The sequence below is a fragment of the Chaetodon trifascialis genome, chromosome 15 (assembly GCF_039877785.1).
Source record: "Chaetodon trifascialis isolate fChaTrf1 chromosome 15, fChaTrf1.hap1, whole genome shotgun sequence".
Taxonomy (NCBI): Eukaryota; Metazoa; Chordata; class Actinopteri; order Chaetodontiformes; family Chaetodontidae; genus Chaetodon; species Chaetodon trifascialis.
This window is the reverse complement of record NC_092070.1, coordinates 1,254,433-1,269,108: the sequence shown is the minus strand read 5'-3', so window position 1 is coordinate 1,269,108 and position 14,676 is coordinate 1,254,433. Positions and strand designations below refer to the sequence as shown.

The 14,676-nt window shown below is 39.9% G+C and overlaps 1 protein-coding gene across 2 annotated transcripts in view; it reads right to left on the bottom strand.

The window, feature by feature from the left end:
• The window catches only part of abat (4-aminobutyrate aminotransferase), a 104,903-nt gene that overhangs the window by 25,934 nt on the left and 64,293 nt on the right, over positions 1-14,676 (bottom strand). For both annotated transcript variants that reach the window (XM_070980232.1, XM_070980234.1), the window contains 4 exons: positions 12,715-12,777; positions 12,527-12,590; positions 9,575-9,723; positions 8,084-8,221 (listed from right to left, as the gene is read on the bottom strand). In XM_070980232.1, coding sequence (XP_070836333.1) covers positions 8,084-8,221; positions 9,575-9,723; positions 12,527-12,590; positions 12,715-12,777 — 414 coding nt within the window. The remainder of the gene's footprint in view (positions 1-8,083; positions 8,222-9,574; positions 9,724-12,526; positions 12,591-12,714; positions 12,778-14,676) is intronic.

Sequence of the window (14,676 nt, the reverse complement as noted above, 5' to 3'; positions counted from 1 at the left end):
GCAGGAAAAGCTGACGGATTTGGAGGGGAGGTCGAGGCAGAATAACATTCGCATTTTCGGCGTACCCGAAGGGAAAGAACGTAACTCTGTGCCTGACCTTGTGGAGCAACTTCTGAGAAGCAAACTTGCACTGACAGCGGACATTAGCCTGCAGATTCAACGCGCACACAGAGCTGTAGCTCGCAAACCAGAGCAGAACCAACCACCCAGGTCTATAGTGGTAAATTTCCTGGAGTTCAATACCAAAGAGGCAGTATTGAAAAAAGCCTGGGGAAAGAAAATCATGATGGAAGGGCGACGCCTGTCATTTGACCATGATTATGCCACAGAAGTTATCCAGAAGCGCAAGGCTTATACAGGGATAAAGAAGCTCCTGAAAGAGAAAGGAATCCGTTTCCAGACTCCGCTGGATAAGATGCGCATTCATTGGGACTCGGGAACACGTACGTACGAGAGCGCTCAAGACGCAGCGCAGGAGCTGAGGAAGAGAGGCTACTCAGTGGAAATACCGAGCAGCAGCGATGCGGACCCGAGCCGGGAGATGGAGCGGCTTCTTCGGGCCCCGACATGGCAGCAAGCAGGGGAGATGAGCACAGACGCTGCGCGGCGCGCGAGGGAAAGGTTACAGGAGTTTGAGCGGTCCCCTTTCAACTAATCTTTACTAACTACCTTGTCACGGATGGTATGTGAAACTCTGGCCCCTTTAAAAGACTAGCGGTGAGAAGTTCATGTTTTGACTGATATATTACTTCTACCCGTGATGTGAGCCTTAAATCATCATATCCACACGTCTTTTTTATTCTTTATTAGTCTATTTGATTACTTAATACAATGAGTAGCAACAGACTATCAATACGAGCTTGTTTTAATTAAGCGGGATATCCTCTTTCCATTTAAATAGGATTTTTTGACAAGGCAGTTACTTTATTATTATCATAATTTTTCTAAAATATACGTTTGCATTTTTCTTTCCTCTACGCTGGTATAAGGGGCCAAAACAAGTTAGACCAATGCTAAAGACTTCATTTGGAATAAAAATGCACGCTATCGGATGACGTTGGACTGCTAGGATGTGTGAAATTGCGTGTTTCACCTCTAGCGAGAGGCCCTCCAGGTCGAGGATCTCCCCTCTGCCTACCAACGGGGACTTAGGGTGGCGAAGAATCACCCCAACTTGGGAGTTAAATGTTCTTTTTTTGTCTCTTTCAGTTAGCACATGTTGTCCAGATGTTCAGGACTGTGCAGTTTCAAGTTGTCTGGAAGCTAAAGAATGTAACACGGGATTGGATCATTTAAATACCATTTAATAATATAAAACTGGTGTCTATTAATGTGAATGGGATGAATAATCCTGTTAAGAGGAGCAAGATCCTGGCTAAATTGAAAAAAGAAAAGGCTCAAGTATTATTTTTGCAGGAAACCCACCTGCCTCAACAAGAACATGAAAAGTTAAAACGTTTTGGTTTTAGGAATACATTTTATAGTAGCTACAGATCCAGCCAGAAGAGGGGAGTGGCTATCCTTATTTCAAATGCAGTTCAATTTGAAAGTCTTAAAGAAGTTAAGGACAATGAAGGGAGATTTGTATTAATTAAAGGAAAGCTAGAAAACACAATGGTGACAATGGTCAATGTATATGCCCCCCCAGAAAGTACTAAATGTTTTTTCAAAACTCTGTTCAACACTATTGCTATAGAAACTGAAGGTATATTGATATGTGGAGGAGATTTTAATGTGGTCATGAATCATAATCTGGATACAACAAGCCAAAAAAGAAGCAAGAAACATCTATCAAAGTTTATTAACACATCAGTGCAGGAAATGGGACTAATTGATGTGTGGCGAGAACTCCACCCACTAGAAAGGGACTATACCCACTATTCAGTACCCCATTCTGTTTACTCCAGAATTGAATACTTTTTTATTAACACAAGTGAAATCCATAGGGTCACACAATGTAAAATCGGGGTGGCAGATATATCAGATCACAGTGGGGTCAGTTTGACAATGCACCTGAATAATAGGAAAATAAATATTGTATGGAGGCTAAATGTGGGCATCCTGAATAATCAGGCAAATGTGGAGCAGATAAGAGAAGAAATAAAAAGATATATAAAAGAGAACGATAATGGGGAAGTAAACCCTGCAATTCTGTGGGACGGTATGAAGGCAGTCATACGGGGGAAACTAATTGCTTTGACGACATCACAAAAAAAGGCTCAACTAGCTATGTATAAAAACAAAGTAGAAAAACTGCAAGAATTGGAGAAGAAACATAAAAATGCAGAAAATCAGTCCGTATTACAGCAAATAAAGAAGACAAGGGAAGAGATAAATGAGATGCTCAGGACAGATATAGAAAAGAGGGCAAGATTTGTAAGGCAGACATATTATGAATCAGGCTCCAAAGCAACAAGGCTTTTGGCTAGGCGACTGCGAAAACAACAGGCTGTTAACACAATTTATAAAATAAGGAACCCTCAAACCAACCAACTATCACACGAACCAGATGAAATAGAAAGAATATTTGAGGAATACTACAAGAACCTTTATTCTAAACCAGTATCAGCTGATGAAAAAACAATAAGAAGCTTTCTTGACACACTTGACCTGCCATCTATTGGTGAGACACAGAATGACACTGTTACGTCACAATTCACAGTGAAGGAGCTAGAAGCTGCAATTAGCAGGTTGAAGACTAGCAAATCACCAGGCAGTGATGGGTACCCTTCTGAATGGTATAAGACCTTCCAGAAGGAGCTAACACCTTTGCTTCTATCCTGCTTTAACTGGACCCTTAATGAGGGTAGGGCTCCCCCATTGTGGAAAGAAGCGATTATTACTGTTCTACCCAAAGATGGCAAAGATAAAGAAGACTGCAAAAACTATAGGCCGATTTCACTTTTAAATGTAGACTACAAACTATTCACATCAATTATTTGCAAAAGACTCGAGGCCTTCATACCAGATTTTATTGATGAAGATCAAACCGGCTTTATTAAAGGTCGCCAAACACACGATATTAGAAGAACCCTCCATATTCTAAACAACGCCCAAAAAAGTGGTACAAGTACAATTCTGGTTAGTTTAGATGCTGAAAAAGCATTTGATAGTGTTAGTTGGTTATTCTTGTATGAGGTACTAAAGAGATTTGGCTTCAATGAAAAGGTAATCCAATGTATTAAAACTATGTATCAAGAGCCCACAGCTAAGATCAGAGTAAATGGAAGCCTGTCTAATTCGATTCAGTTGGAGAGGGGGACAAGACAGGGCTGTTGTATGTCTCCCACTCTTTTTGCTTTATATGTCGAGCCTTTAGCACAGGCAATAAGGCAGAGTGGGGACCTGCAGGGTGTCACTGTAGGAGGGACTGAACATATCATTGGCCTTTTTGCGGATGATGTCATAATTTTTCTTGAACAACCAGACATATGTTTCCCACACCTAATGTCTCTTTTAGAAAAGTATGAATACTATTCAGGGTACAAACTGAATATATCAAAAACACAAATTCTCTCGTTAAATTATTCTCCATCCCGTCAAATAAGAGATGCATATAATCTGAAATGGAATTCTAAAACAATGAAATATCTTGGTGTAACTCTGAGTAAGACACTCCCTGACATGTTTGAAAACAACTATAGTGAAATTGAGAAAAACATTCAAAAAGATCTTGAAAGGTGGTCTACCCTCCCATTAGACTTAAGTGCTAGAATACAGACAGTCAAAATGAATATTTTACCTAAATTGTTATATTTGTTTCAGGCCCTTCCAATTAATATCCCCCAAAACAAATTTATAGCCTGGGATAAGATGATTTCTAGATTCATTTGGAATAGTAAAAAGCCAAGAATAAGATTTACGACACTTCAACTACCTAAAAGTAAGGGGGGGATGGCTTTACCTAATCTCACAGAATATTTTTACGCAGCCCAACTTAGGTATCTGGCCTGCTGGTGTAGACCTGACTATGAGTCGAAATGGAAAGAAATGGAAAGGGAAGTACGGGGTGTTCAAACCCAGATATTGGTGGGGGATAAACATTTGGCAGGTGCTTTGAGACATAGTATGAACCCAATGGTAGCATTCACACTTGAAATATGGAGTATTGTTGTAAGAAAATACAAACTTAAGAGGGATATATGCAATCTGGAGTGGTTTGCGTATGATCTTAAGTTTAAGCCAGGGACGTATGATCCAGCATTCAAAGAATGGGTACAAAAAGGTGTGACAGCAATATGTACAGTATCAGAAGGTGGACAGTTTTTAAGTTTCCAGGATCTTAAGACAAAGTACAGTCTCGAAAACAAAGATTTTTATAGATACTTACAGCTGAGAGACTATTTTACAAAAGAGATCAGGCCAAATGAAACTATAAATAAGGTGATTGGAGTAATGATCGACTCATACAAACAGAAGGGGTCCCAGCCTATCTCTGCTTTTTATCGAGCTTTGGGTGAGAGCAGGAAAGAATCAACGCTTTATATAAAAGCAAAATGGGAAGCAGAACTAAAAATCCAAATACAAGAGGAGGAGTGGTATCACATGTGTGAGACACAATGTACATCAACAAATTCATTAATATGGAGGGAGTTCTGCTGGAAGAACCTAACTCGCTACTTTATAACACCAAAGATAAAATCTAGGCAACTTGCTATACAGCAAGACTGCTGGAGATTATGTGGGAGCATGGAGGCAGATCATGCACACATCTTCTGGAATTGTGTAAAAATGAGGTTATATTGGCAGAATGTTAACTCAGTTGTAAAAAATGTTTTGGGATATGGAATACCAAACACCTGTCCAGTGATGTATCTTGGGAATATTGAGAAGGTTGTAATGAAAGAAGATCTGTACTTGACTAAAGTATTACTTGCAGCAAGCAAGAAAGCGGTCACAAGAAACTGGCTTAACGTGAACGCTCCAAACCAGGAGCAGTGGTTGGAAATTGTCCAAGAAATCCTTGTAATGGAAAAATTGACATACCTGTTGAGTACACATTTGAAAAAAACTGGGAAAAATGGAACATTTATACGAGACACCAAGACATCAACTGAACAAAAGCTAAATGGAACAATGGACTGTACAGTAATACTTCCAGACCGTTTGTTAGTTTCATGCTGTATTGTTATTGTTTTTGTTATACACTTGTGAAAACTCAATAAAAATTTAAGTTATAAAAAGAATTTCAGGTCATACCGCCCAGCCCTAGCTCCATGGTATACTCGTCAAACCCGCAAATTAAAGCAAACTTCACGGAAAATAGAAAGGAAATGGTGTTCTACCAATTTGGAAGAATTTCGGTTCGCCTGGCAAGACAGTCTTAAAATATACAGGAAAGCCCTCCACAGTGCCAGGGCAGCCTATTACTCTGCACTAATAGAGGAAAATAAGAACAATCCCAGGTTTCTCTTCAGCACTGTAGCCAGGCTGACAGAGAGCCATAATTCTGTTGAACCATGTATTCCTTTAGCTCTGCACAGTAATGACTTCATGAGCTTCTTTAATGATAAAATTCTAACTATTAGAGACAGAATTCATCGGCTCCTGCCGTCAACAGGTACTGTTTTGTCTTCAAACACAGAAACCGTAGAAACTGTTACTCAGTCTGTTGCAGTTTTAGACTGTTGTACTCCTGTCGACCTTCACCAACTAATTTCAATAATTTCATCATCAAAATCATCAACCTGTATTTTAGATCCCATCCCGACTAAGCTGTTTAAAGAAGTATTACCTTTAATTGACTCTTCAGTATTAGACGTGATCAATCTGTCTTTATCAACAGGCTACGTACCACAGTCCTTTAAAGTAGCTGTGATAAAACCACTACTTAAAAAGCCTACTCTTGATCCAGGGGTTTTAGCCAACTATAGACCGATATCCAACCTTCCCTTTCTTTCAAAAACTCTTGAGAAAGCAGTTGCCAATCAGCTGTGCGACTTTCTAAACAATAATAGTTTATATGAGGATTTCCAGTCAGGATTTAGAGTGCATCATAGCACAGAGACAGCACTGGTTAAAGTTACAAATGACCTTCTAATTGCATCTGATAAAGGATTTGTCTCTGTACTAGTCTTATTGGATCTTAGCGCTGCATTTGACACCATTGATCATGGTATCCTATTGCAGAGACCGGAACACTTCACTGGCATTAAGGGAACTGCGCTAAGCTGGTTTAAATCCTACTTGTCATATCACTCTCAGTTTGTTCACGTTAATGACGACTCCTCTGTGCTTGCTAAAGTCAGCTATGGAGTTCCGTAAGGTTCTGTGCTTGGACCAAAACTTGTATATGCTTCATTTAGGGAAGATTATCAAGAAGCAATCAATAAATTTTCATTGCTATGCAGATGATACCCAGCTATATTTATCAATGAAGCCAGAAGAAACCAGTCAGTTAACTAGACTACAAGCATGTCTTCAGGACATAAAGACCTGGATGACCTGCAGTTTTCTGATGCTAAACTCGGACAAAACTGAAGTTATGGTAGTAGGCCCTAAACATCTTAGAAAGTCACTTTCTGATGACATAGTAGTTATGGATGGCATTGTGCTGGCCTCCAGCACCACTGTAAAGAATCAGGAAGTTATCTTTGAACAGGACATGTCCTTTCACTCCCATGTAAAACAAATTTCAAGGACTGTCTTTTTTCACTTACGTAATATTGCAAAAATCAGGCATATTTTGTCTCAAAATGATGCAAAAAAAAAACTAGTCAATGCATTCATAACTTTCAGGCTGGATTATTGCAATTCCTATCTATAGGCTGCCCAAATTCTTTGCTGAATATTCTCCAGTTGCTCAAGAACACTGCAGCACGTGTTCTGACAAAAACCAGGAAGAGAGATTATATTTCTCCAACACTAGCCACTCTGCACTGGCTCCCTGTAAAGTTTAGAAGAGAATTTAAAATTCTCCTCCTTACTTACAAAGCCATAAATGGCCAGGCACCTTCTTATCTTAAAGAGCTCATAGTACCTCATTACCCCACTCGAACACTGCGTTCCCAGAATGCAGGTCTACTTATGGTTCCTAAAGTCTCAAAAAGCAGAACAGGAATCAGAGCTTTTGCTATCAAGCTCCTCTCCTGTGGAACCATCTTCCAGTCTTTGTCCGGGAGGCTGACACTGTCTCTACATTTAAGAGTAGGCTTAAAGCTTTCCCAAGCTTATAGTTGGGGCTGGCTCAGGCTTGTCCTGGACCAGCCCCTAGTTATGCTGCTATAGGATTAGACTGTCAGGGGACCTCCAAAGATACACCGAGCTCCTCTGTCTTTCTCTCCCTCTCCATCTGCACGCTTTCATGTCCTACCACAGTGTGTTACTAACTTATCTCCTTCCCCGGAGTCTCTGTGCTTTGTCGTCTCGCAGGTTCCACAGTGGCTGAGTCTGGATTGTGGATTGCGGCTGCGTCTCCTGCCTTGGCCCTGCCTGACATCCACTGCAACTGCTACTACTGTTATTACATCCACTGTCACTGTTACTGTGACTGCATGTCTGTCTGTCTGTCTCTCTCTCTGTCTCTCTGACTGCATTTCTGTCTGTCTCTCTCTGTCTGTCCCACTCTCTCTCTCTTGCTCTCCCTCTCTGACTAAACCGGTCGAGGCAGATGGCCGCCCACCCAGAGCCTGGTTTCTGCCTCAGAAGAGGGTGAAACAGTTTAGGGAGCAGGATTTTCAAGCTGACCGATGGTGTTAAACAGAACTATATACATATGGAGGAGGGGGTTTGCCCTCCAGATATGAGCAAGTGGGTCGGAGAGTTAGGACTCATAGCCAGGAGCTTTCTGCTCTGTGCCACAATTCCAAAACCATGTGCAGGCTGTTACATGGTGGAGGTCGTGTTATTGGCATATTGATGCGCTGAAATCCAGTACTGATTATCCAATTATTAATCTATTGTAAGATGTTGCTTTGCCAATGAACATCTATCATAAGCTACTACTGGGAATATTTGATGTATTTCATGTTGGCACAGTGGTGTCTGAGGTTAATAAACCAGTGTACTTTCCAAGTTGATGCTACTCAAATCACAAGAACAAGCTCATGCCTGTTACAGGATTTACTACAGTAATACCTGTTACCTTGCGCGCAATGTTGCGGAGGCTTCTGAAGAAGTCTGGGGATGCATGGTTATCTCCGCCTTCAGCCTGAATTGGCTCAATTACAATCCCTGCCACAGGGTTCCCCTTCTGCCTCCACTTTACGATCAGGTCCTCCACCTGGAGATGCACATGACAGTCCAAACAGCTCTTAAAATAAATTGGATATTCAAGTATCATATATACTGGCAATACTTCTTGTGTGATAACATGGCCTTATAAGGTACCAGCATGAATCACTAGAGGAGTGCTCAAATTATTGGTATATTAAATGCTGATAAACAGAAAATTAAAAAACTCAGAAAAACTAAAACAACTTTTGCATATGACTGTAAGCTGTATACTATTTCTAACTGTTAGCCAGACAAGCTGAACACTTTGTATACACAATTTTGCACTCTGTGAAGTTAAGACGGGAGTAATTTATCTATTTATTTATTTTTACAATTTATAGCTTTAAAGATTTATTGATTAATGAATTATCAAAAGAACATACAAGATGTATGTTTAGCCTCAATATTATTAAGGAATTGGTTAATCTACTTGCACAACCATGGCAAATCAAGTATTCGGGTCATAAAATAAGCACGCACAATTTATGTATATGAGAGCAATTAAGTACAGCAAACCAAAATATTGCTGACTGAAAATTGCTGCTCCTGTGCCTGAATTTACTTGACAAATGGCCTGATGAAATTCATACAATGGAACATAAAAATCACAGCCTTGATTCTAAAAAAGCTAATGTAGTAATATCTTTTATAGAGTGATGTGCATCAAAAAGTGGTGAATCTCACTCCATCCTTGCTTGATTGAGCCTTTCCAGGATGCCCCTTTCATACCAATCATGACACTATCACCTGATATCAATTAACCTGTTTAGCTGTGGAATGTTTCAAACAGGTGTTTTTTGGAACACCAGGACATAAATTACATGACAGCATGCAGGGAACTCAACACAACTCACTGTTCAGTCAGCATAGAGAGATATACCCTTCAAATGTCCAAATCAGTTTGAAAAATAAAATGTATGATTGCACCTGCACCCAATGAACCCCAGTGATCAGATGAAGTCGCATCTGGAGCCTGCAAACAGTTTATTAATTTTTTTAAAATTAATTTTTAAATTAATTTATTTTTTTAAATATTCATCACAGCTGTGCTTTTTCTGAAAATACAGCACATCCTCTGGCTATGGTATGAATAACAATAGTCAGATTGCTAGGAAGGGATGACATATGCTGAATGCTACTCATGGTGTAAACTGTTTTCTAGTTTGCTTTGATGGAAAAACTTAATTTTTTTTCTATATCTGTTGCTATTTTTCCTTCAGTTTTTACATTTTTTTGTTTGTTTTGTATTTTTGTAATTAGAAGGAGGAATCAAAAAGACCACCAGTGCAGTTATGATTGCTTGTATCAACTGACAGTTGTATTTCATGAATGTGCACATACACATGTCCCCTCTGCCTACCTCCTCCAGACAGCGGGCCTCTTCCTGCGCATTCTCTCTGGTAAATTCCTCCAGTGGGTACTGCAGTCTGGGGAATGGTGCAATTGGCCAATCAAATGATGGCACATCCAGCTTGTGGATTGCTTTGGAGTGTGTCGTTGCCAAGCAACCTTAACAAAGCAAAAACATGTGAGCCATGAATCTACAATGTCACAATAAGTCTAACTCTTAAATTCAACTGCCATACAGCATTTCAGGTGTGCTTCAGATTAACATCAATATCTATCAATAAAACACCCATCTAGCAATAATATATCTTGATCCGACATATCTTAATGTCTATACCCAGCTCAAAGAGCATTACACCTCCCTTTCCGTGTCTGCTTTTAATGTGACACACTAAAACAACATTTTGGAAACATTTTGTTTTAAGGACCATCGATTACCACCTATATAAAAGGTGGCCAAGAAGATTTGCCGGGAATGAAATTAATGAAACCTTTTCAGCTATGAAGAGAATTTTGAAACAGCAGAGTGGTGAGTGTGAGATGACTGTTGTTGGACTGATAGACATATAGTACTGGTATTTCATTCATTCATTCATTCATTCATCATGTGTGTGTCTCAGGCTCTGTCATGGAAATGCTTCACTCCGAATCTATTCAAGCACAACGGGACCATTATGAAAGAGCTGCAATGCTCTATGCTTGGATTTCAACCCAAGATGGCCTCCTCTGCACTGCGCTCTTTAGTACTTTCTTTGTTTTTGTTTATTTGTCACATTTTGAACTGTCCCTCCGATAGTTGGGAGAAGCTATTAAACATCTAGAGATCTACGGGTCAGACTTTTTTTGGCTCATTAAGGTGAGACGGCAGGGATTTCATGCAGTGTCCACCCTCTGACAAATAATATGGAAGAACTGCTGCTCCTGAATTGAACAAACATTAACTTTTGCAGATTTGCAAAAGTTAATGACACCTGGCACAGTGAGCATATACTGTGCAAATCCACCATCTGCCAAAATACAGACAGCACATCAAGGGTCTCACAAGGGACAGTAATACACAAGACCACTGCTACAGAATATTCAGTGCAATCACTGAGTTAACAACCCTTTGTCAGTGTGGAAGAAAGTGCATGACATCACCGACTACAGGAGACCATCCCCACACACAGCTGAGAACCATCACTGGCCAATGGCCTGAATACATTCTACTGCAGGTACGATAGCCCTACATCAACAACCATCATGCAACCGGGCTCAGCACTCAGGATCTACATACAAAATGTGTGTCAAGAAGATCAGGGAGGCGTCAGACCAAGATGGCATGTCCCCCTCCTGTCCCCTGAAAGTCTGTGCTGATCAGCTGACACCCATCGTCACACAGATCTTCAACAACTCATGAATCACATTTGCTGGGCAGTCAGTGGAGGAAGCTGTTAACATGGGAATGAACTACATCCTGCAGCACCTCAACTATCTTGGTACATATGCAAGGACTAGACCTCAACACAATCATCCGAGAAATGTCTGGAAACAAACTTCCTAACAGACAAGAAGAAATTGGTGAGGCTGGGGAAGTCACATACAACACCTGGACCATCAACACTGGAACCCCCAGGGATGCGTGCTTTCACCACTGCTCTTCTCCCTCTACACCAACGACTGCACCTCAAGACACCCGTCTGCTAAACTATTGAGGTTTGCAGATGACACAATGGCATTGGCCTCATCCAATACGGTGACGAGTCTGCATATCATGCAGTCAGAACAACCTGGCACTGCACATGCTTAAAACTGTGGAGATGACAGGTGACTTAAGGAGAAGCCACGCAACACTGCCCCCCATCACCATCCTCAACAACATTGTTTGCACTGTAAAAACCTTCAGGTTTCTGGAATCTACTATCTCTCCCAGGACCTACTGTATACAGTACTTTTTATGGCAGTGAAATTTTTATGCCATTTAGTATTTTATAATCTGTACATAATCCACATATATACATACTTGTTTTTCTATTCTCTATCTTGATCCTTTTTGTTCCACTGTTCCATTACTTTTTGTAATACTTGCTGTCTGTAACAACTTAATTTCCCCAATGTGGGATCAATGAAGTCTTATCTAAGGTGGACTTCAAACGTAGCCATCATAAAGATGGCGCAACAGAGGATGTACTTCCTGCATCAGCCCAGGAAGTTCAACCTGCCTCAACAGCTGCTGCTGATCCATTTTGTTCTACGCACATCCATCATTGTCTGGTTTGGGTCTGGCACTAACAGGACAAGAACAGATTGCAATGACTATAAGGACTGCTGATTATTGGTGCCAACCTGCTCTCCATTCAGGACTTAATACATAGCACTTACACCTATTCCACCCATAATGAGAAAACTGGCAGGAAGCATCACTGCAGACCCCTCAACATCATGGACACACCATGTTCAAACTTCTCCTACCAAAACAAGTAGACACAAAAACAGTTTCTTTCCACAAGGCATCACCGTGATTAACAGTCAACCAGTCATACAGTGTCACTAAACCTCTGACACCAAATCATCCATTGAATGGCCATTTATAATCCATTAAAGAACAGTTTTTAATATGTAAATTCATCACTCACGGTCAGTGTCAACATAAATACCTACACACTGTAAATTTTATTGTATATGTTGTCTTTTGCCGCATTATTTTTAAAAAAATTGCTTAACCTTATGTTCAGACTTCTTTTTTTTGGTCCTTGCTGAGCTGTATGTCAATTTTTTCCTATGCAAGTAGATTGAGTGCAACTTTTAAACTTGAGTCAGATTCCTTGTATGTCCACACACGGCCAAAAAAAAGCAAATTGTGATTCTGATGCTCGCATGGTTTTGTAATCTAACATGGGAGAGAGCTCTCTTTTTTTTTTTATTTCACCACACAGCACTACTGGAGAACAGAAATGAGTTGCATTTATGGAAGTATTTAATGTACCCATCGTTCTTCCATGAAAACCCCCCATGAAGGATAGAATACTGAGGTCTGGACAACCTGGGGCCTGAGACAGAGAGATAAAAGAGAGAAACAGAGAAACACAGAACACAGAGGAAGATACAACTAGTTTGTACAATACAGGCAGCAATATCAAAGTAATTATAAGTAGTGAGATTTCTTTCACCCACTTGGTTTATCATGCAGGTGCTGAGGTCCTCCTCAGATGGTGTGTTGTGGCCTCGCTCCTTGTTCTATAGAAAAAGGAGAAGTTTAATTTACATTTGGTTGTTGAGATAATATCTGAGTTCTTATTTAATTTAACAAAGGATACGGTTCAGGTACAGGTTTTAACAGTATTCTTTAAAAATACAGTCAAAATTTTAATGGATGTATTTATGACAGTAGGTTTAGGGGCAACAGGATACTGATTTATGGCAAACATGTCTTTGTCAAACGTCAAAACTGTGAAAATTAATGCTCAATTCTGGGAAAGAAAAAAAAAAACACCACGTGAGGGCTACACTGAAGGCACTGCATGACAAACAGGAGTCACAAAAAGTTTCTGTTGTCCTTTAATTATCTGTTGTTTTTTTTTTTTATTTAACAGGAAAATCTGTTGAAGTCTGACATATCTAAATCGCTCCAGTCATGATGTCCAGTGTAAAATCATTTCAGAGTTAGATGTCGAAATATTCCAGCAATACACAAAGTTTTCGCTGCCTTACACAACCAGGCCAGCGTTTCCCCCTCTTTTTGGTATTTATGCTATCCAGGCTGCTGGCTGTAGCTTCATATTTACTCAGACATGAGAGTAGTATTGATCATCTTAACTAATTTTTGGCAAGAAAGCAATAAGCGTATTTTCTAAAGTGTCAAACTGCTGTTAGTTACATCTTCATACAGAGTCAGATACAGTGTATTCGGAAATTATTCATACCCCTTCACTTTCCCCAGATTTTTTTAAATTAAATTCCTTTTTTGTCTCATCAATTGACAAACAGTGAAAGTTATGACAAGTGAAAAAGTTTTCATAGAAATTTTTGCAAATTTATTAAAGATAAAAAACTGAAATATAATATGTGCATAAGTATTCAAAGTCTTTGCTATGACACTCAAAATTGTGCTCAGGTGCATCCTGTTTCCACTGATCATCCTTGAGATGTTTCGACAACTTGATTGGAGTCCACCTGTAGTGAATTCAATTGTTTGGACATGATTCGGAAAGGCACACACCTGTCTACATGAGGTCTTACAGTTGACAGTGCATGTCAGAGCAAAAACTAAGCCATGAAGTCAAAGGAATTGTCTGTAGACCTCCTAGACAGGATTGCATCGAGGCACAGATCTAGGGAAGGGTACAAAAAAATTTCTACAGCATTGAAGGTCCCGAAGAGCACAATCGCCTCCATCATTCGTAAATGGAAGAAGTTTGGAACCACCAGGACTCTTCCTAGAGCTGGCCATCCGGCCAAACTGAGCAATAGGAGGAGAAGGTACTATTCTTATGTACATGCAATATTTCAGTTTTTTATTTTTAATACATTTGAAAAAAATCCTAAAAAAACTTTTTCAGTTTGTCATTATGGGGTATTGTATGTAGCTTGATCAGACAAAAAAGGAATTTAATCCATTGTGGAAAAAGGCTGTAACATAACAAAATGTCGGGAAAGTGAAGGGGTGTAAATATTTTCATAATAACAATAACAATAACATGAGGTCCTATAAACTTGTTGGTGCATGGAGGTTTGACTATTGATGTCGGATTGTTGTGCTAACATGCTAATGTTAGCATGCTAATGCTAATATGCTAACATACGTTAAAATGAATGTTCATTGCATTCTAATGGTGGTTCAGATGTTTTTAATGTGTTATTTGACATGCTAATGTTAGCATGCTAATGCTAACATGCTAACCTAGGCTTAAATAATTGTTACCGGCATTCTAAGGGTGTTTGAGACCTTTTCAATGTGTTATTTGACATGCTAATTTTAGCTTTGTGTTCTGTATGGGACACTGTCAGCCACACGGGCCGGTGTGCAATGGTGCAAAAGTGCAATGGCAAGGCTTCCTAGTAGTTTTGCAAGATGACAGTGGCATTTAGGGCTCTATTTTCGACTCCGCTGCTAGTGCGGCGCAGGCTGCGCCGCCG